Below are 6,364 nucleotides of genomic sequence, written 5' to 3' on the forward strand. Positions count from 1 at the left end.
CACCATTTGGTGCGCGGCACTTTGTAACCACTGCGTGGCAATTTTTTACCAGGTGTGCGGCTGCACAGCTTAGAGGGAACGTTACTCAGCGCTATCTTTTAATGAACAAACCTGAATTAATAATCTAATGAACTAATTAATAATAATCTAATGAACTAAATAATAATCTAAACCTTAATAATCCACCCATACTCTATGGCAAAAAAAATAAATATTTTAGCCAGTTAATTTAATAGTTTTAATAACTTTACAATGAATTGCACCTGTATTTTTTTCACCTGTATTATTATCATTCTTTAATTTAATATTATTTATTGTATCAGTATGCTGCTGCTGAAGAATGTGAATTTCCCATTGGGATTAATAAAGTATCTATCTATCTATCTATCTATCTACCCTTCGTTACTAAACCATGTCTTTGGAGGACTGTCCAACTACATACCCCAACAACACTCCAGTTTACAAGTGAATGAGCAAACACTCCTCTCAAGAAATTTCTGATACAGAGCAGAATTTATGGTTCCACCGCTTATGTCAGACTGTTTAGTTCCTGAGGCTGCAAGGCATCCCCAGGCCATTACACTCCAAGCAGCCTTTTGGATGGCTTGTATGATGCTCTTACTGTACCATGTTCCGTTTGATTTACACTTGTGATGCATTGATCTAAATCAGCCTATTTTTCACTACAAATGTTTCTGTGATCGTTAAATAGGCAGATCACAAAAAATGATTTTTACAGAATCTGCCTTTCTAAGATTTACTGTAATTTAGTTGTGGTGCTCCTTTATGCAAGGTGTTATGGTAGTTGAGCAGGGTACCTTTTTGCAAACTAATTATTGGCTTTGTTGGGCAAGGCACAACCTTGTGGTACTCATCAGTTTTTCCTTTTTCAACTAATACCAATACAATTTAGTTCCAGCAACTTTCCATCATATGTTGGTCTGGAATCTGGCCAGAAAAAGTTAAACGTTAGCATCCTATTTAGGTGTCCCTGGCTACCATTAACTTACAAGGGTATTAAAAAATAAACTAATATATTTACAATGTAGAAACACAACTGAAATGTTTTTTTTTTTTTTTTAATTAAAGTTTCATTTCCTTGAACACATAATGTTCTTGACTCTGGGACTATTGCATCCTTAACCAGAGACTATCCATGTCTTGCCGGTTGCTGCTTTGCTCGAAATATTTATTTCTGCAAATATGCAAAACATTAAGAACCGAATTATAAAGTATTTATCATTAAGAATAGGAATGTAAAGTCTGCACTAATTGCTAATATTTTTAAATTTATTTAAGATATATAGCACACTGAATCACTATACCAGGGGTCTGCAACCTTCACTATCAAAAGAGCCATTTTGCCCCCTCTTCCTCCAAAGAAAAATAGTCTGGAGCCGCAAAACATAACACAGCTTATAAACTTTTAAAAGTTTTAATCTTTTTTTAGACTTTACATGTTACAACCACGGAATACAACAAACAGAAGTGCAGTGTGCATGTGTAGGGCTACTTTGAAATAAATTAAACTGAACTATGCAGGCCTATTTGAGTCCTTCCTATACCTGTATAAAATTAAAATAAAAACTAGCCCACTTTAATATAAATAAAACATTTAGCTGTAGCTTAGCAGCTTTAAAAAAGTAAACATAAAATTCCATTTCAGTGTGCTCTCATCCTCTTCAGGTTTCCCTCTCAGCCAGCAATCAACTGAAGCACCTGAACATACAAAAAAACCTACATCAGCTCCGGGTCTGAAATAAATGTGTTTTTTTTTTTTGTTTTTTTTTAAATATTAGCCTATTAAATGCTATTGTTCTCACCTGTTTAATGTGACTTCTGTTTCTGAAGTTCGTTGCAGATCATCTCTAGCACTTTGAGCTACTTTTTGTATGAAAATGTGCTATATAAATAAATGTTGTTGTTGTTCTATGTCGGGGCTATACGATGTGACTTTGACCTTCACACAGGACTGCAGGCTCATGTGTGAGGTGGGAGAGATATTTGGACTTTATGAAGTTCATGCTTGAGAAAACTTGCTCACATAAGTATGTTGAGCCAAAGATGGACAGGACTCCAAATGCATATTTTTTCATGTTCATATATGTTTCGGGAATGGCACTCCATGTATTGAAAACAAGTTTGTCGGGTTTGGGGAGGTTTTCAATATCAGTCCATTTGTGCTCTTTAGCGAGAGTAGCCTTCTGACGGGCGACTTCTTCAAGATCCGCTGTCAGGCATTTGAACTTGGACACCCATAAATCTTTATCCGCTATGCGGCCAGTTCAATTTCTAGATCGGGCTTACTTACTCCTGTGAATGCGGATGTGTTCAGCAGGGATGGGTCGATGTCCAGGGAAGGAGAGAGTGTTTTTTTTCTTTCTGAACTCACTGAATCTTTCTCTAAATGCAGCTTGCATTGCAATAATTGTACGGTGGAAATAATCACAATTTATGTGAATGTTCACTGCTTTGAACTCTCTCAGGGAGGGGAAGTGAGAGAGTGTACCTTTCTGTACATCTCTGGCAAACACTGTCATCATGCGCTCAAACACCAAAACATTTAAAGTCAGAGAATAGATGCTCTGATATTTTTATGAACGATTCTTTCATGTATTCTCCGTCTGTGAACGGCTTACCCCTCCTTACGATCTCTTGAGCTGCCACAAAACTAGCAGCTGTAGTTGATTGTGGTGAAGTGATCCACTTTTTGAAAGTATGTTTGCTCTGTTCAGCTTTCCGTTGCAGTTCCGAAATTGCTCTCTTTCTCTCATCTTCACTTGGGTATTTTTCAGTGAATGCTGAGTGCTTGTTTCGAAAATGTCTTTCAACGTTACATTTTTTGTTGTTCGATAATTTATCGCCACATATTAAGCACACCGGTAAGCCAGCGTCGTTGGCGGTGAAGGCAAATGCTTCTGTCCACACAGAATTAAACTCTCTGTTCTCTTCTGGGATTTTTCATTTTTGGGATTTATTCATGGTTAGTGCAGGGGTCGCACACTCCAGAAGCCACCTGCAGGTAAAGGCGAGGGCTATAGACGTAGATGTGACGCATATTTTAGTTGACAAATTATAAATAAAAAATAAAAATTAGATGTTAAAGTGTATAACAGTAGTAGTAGTAAATAAACATTATATATATTACATATATTATATACAAATTAAATTAAGAAATTGCCGTTATTCATTTTCATGTTTTTTTTTTTTTTGTCAAGGCCAAAAGGAGCCATTACAAGGAGGCTGAAGAGCCGCATGCGGCTCCAGAGCCGCGGGTTGCCGACCCCTGCACTATACAGAAAAAGTGTTGCTACAGTATTTAAACTAAAAATAAAAAAGCAAAAAAAAAAAAAAAAAAAATCTTATGAAGCTTATACATAGGGTTAGGTTAATGTGGCCAAAAATAATCAGCAGCATTGTTGCACGTGATGAAGATAATGAAAGCATTACTGCATACAAGTTACCATGATAAAGGGAAATATACATATATATGTATGATGATTGGTTACTACATTTTTTTATTTTATCTTTATTGCTGGGCAAGTTATAATTTGTAGGGTTACAGTTCTCTATTTTTTTTATTGACAGAGTTACAGTTGAAGTAAGAGGTTTACATACACTTAGGGTCAATTGTTTAAAACTCACTTTATAAGCCATCCACAAATTTTATACTAACAAACCATAAATTTGACGTATTGTTTAATACTTCTACTTTATACAGGACAAAAGTAATTTTCCCAAAAATGTTCACAGACAGATTATTTGAAATTTTGAATGAAATATAGAACATAGACTGAACAGTTTAAACTATTTACAATATTTCCATTTTAACCGTCTTCTCCAAACATTGCTCACTGTTACTTCAATATAAACAGTTTGTAATCATTGCTTGATACTAGGGACAGATGCATTCAATTCAAACTCTTAGTCCTAAATCAACACAAAGAGGATCTCGCACAAGGTTTATTTATTACAGAGGAAAGGAGAGCGCGCGTGTGGCCATGCTAAATATAGTTGCAGATACTGTGAGGTATGTGTGTCCTTTTTAATAGCGGCAATCCCATAAACAATATGTTTATAAATGGACACAAGAGCAACAAGTTGTCAGCCTGAGTGTTTCTGCCTTTTGGTAATATGATGGGGAACAAAAGGAAAATTAAGGAACATACACAAATAGTACAAGCCGAAAACTACATTAAATAACGCACCTCATATATACCGTTATGCATGACATTTTAAAAATATGCATCACTCTTATCGATATTCTATAACAAAGTTGTATGGAAAGTAAAGCACTTTCTTGCGTATATGCCTTCGTACATTTTGTATAGTACCTAGCGAAAGAGTTCGAATTAACCCATAACAAGATTAACAAGCTTACCAGGCTCCAGCAAATAACGTCATCAGTGTCGGGATCCTCCACCAATGCCCAAAGTTTATAAATAAATCCTGGGACACTGCTACTTTGAGCCATACTGGAAGACGGAGGAAGTGTATTATCAGTTTTTTCGTTTCCCCTAACATTTACGTTTAACGTTTACGCCGCCGCAATAGTAGTTCCAGTTTAGCCGGAAGTTACATAAACATTCCGACGCTGCTGATTGGATAAGGAGAACGTTTACCCAAGAGTGTTTTACTGCAGTCGGGGTGGAAGTGGGTGGGGTCAGAGGATTTTTTTTTCGTACGTGGATTACTCGTTTAGCCGGATGTAATTGTTAACGATTTGGCGTCATCCTGGATCTCTTGGTTTTTCGAAACTCTTGCTGGAAGTGTTGTCATAGCAACACATCCTAATCCTCAAACCTGCTTTGTTCTATGTAAACAAGGATTAGCTCACACGCTTCATCAGTGTCCGTGCGTGGAATTCATTCAGTCATGACTTCGCCGTTCATGAATGAGCGACCAATTGATATCGGTACGCAAATTATAAGAAGAGAATTTAATATAGAGAGGGTTTTGCGCGATCGGCAAGATCCTTTATTGCTCCCGGACGAAATTCTTTTCGAAAGATACCGCTTTAGCCGAGGGGGAATATTGTACCTCAAAGATTTATTACCACCTTGTATTCGAAGTCGGGCTCTCACAACCACACAGACAGTATGCATTGCTTTGAGTTTTTTTGCAGGCGGCACTTTTTTATATACTGTAGACGATGCGGAAAATCCATCTAAAAGTGCAGTTTGCCAGGCAATTCGTAAAGTCTGTTTGGCTCTGAAATATTTCCTTTGGGTTTTCATAGTGTTTCCTGGACACCTGCGAGTGCAGACAATAAAAGAGGGGTTTCATGCCATTGCAGGTAGGTAACACACAGGCAAAAACACCCACAGTTCCATAAAGAATCTCACAATCAGCCTAACATTCTCATTACCCAGGATTTCCAAATGTGATTGGGGCACATGGGACTGATCAGAGTGGAGTTTGATCAAACATTATTTGGAAAATGTACCTCTCCTCCTGATGAATAATCAGATGCAAGTGTCTTCATCAAATATTTGACATTCGTCAATATCTCGCTGGTCAGACACAAGTTATAGGGATATGACATTCCCTGGGCAACTGACCCAACAAAAAAAGAGGGCTATATGGAACATACATATGGCACACATTGAGGACAAATATATGCAATGACCATCCTTTACCTGAAATGAAGTGACCACTGCATCCTGCCACTGGTTCTGAGGAGGAGCTTCTCCCTGGAATGCCCTCAGAAACAAGGCGATGGGCATTTTGCTGGAGAGCCAACTCTTCTACAGGGGTTAGGTCTGGACCTCGTAGACCTCCACCTGTTTTTTGCTTGTCTGCCTTCTTATTAGCTTTAAAATGAATGTTCTTATACTGTATGATTCTTTATGTCAACAATTCTTTAAATAGTTATATACCAATATTTACCAGTTTGAAGTATATTCTTGTACTTCACTTTAACCTGTTCCCGTGTTCTCCTTGTGCTCACATTTGGTCTGGAATTATGACATATTAAATAATAATTAATCTGACACATAGGAAATGAAACGCTGCTTTCAGTAAATACAATGCACACGCATTTAATTTGTCGGCCACTTTTTGCCAGCCGTCTTTTCTGGTTTGGGCTGCTTTTGCAGTGTTACGCCTTGTGCATATTAAATCTTGAAATTCTTCATGTCCTTCGAATAAAAGGTCTTGCTCCGCTTGTGTGAAAAAAAATGTGCCCGTTCTTTCGTCATTTTGTTACAGCCTATCAAAGACTTGCTGATCATGTTTTCTAGACTCAATATATATGGGCTTTTCAATCAGCGCAGGCGTGCACATTCACCTAGGATGATCAGATCCATCCATCCATCCATCCATTTTCCAACCCGCTGAATCCGAACACAGGGTCACGAGGGTC

At 37.6% G+C, this 6,364-nt stretch overlaps 1 protein-coding gene across 1 annotated transcript in view; it reads right to left on the reverse strand.

Annotated features, from left to right (window-relative positions):
* Nucleotides 1-4,570, reverse strand: part of LOC127529775 (heat shock factor protein 3-like) — a 61,596-nt gene extending 57,026 nt beyond the window's left edge. The window contains exon 1 of the mRNA XM_051934516.1: nt 4,382-4,570. Coding sequence (XP_051790476.1) covers nt 4,382-4,474 — 93 coding nt within the window. The 5' untranslated portion in view covers nt 4,475-4,570. The remainder of the gene's footprint in view (nt 1-4,381) is intronic.
* Nucleotides 4,571-6,364: the final 1,794 nt, after the last annotated feature.

This window comes from Erpetoichthys calabaricus, chromosome 12, assembly GCF_900747795.2.
Source record: "Erpetoichthys calabaricus chromosome 12, fErpCal1.3, whole genome shotgun sequence".
In the NCBI taxonomy this organism is placed as follows: Eukaryota; Metazoa; Chordata; class Cladistia; order Polypteriformes; family Polypteridae; genus Erpetoichthys; species Erpetoichthys calabaricus.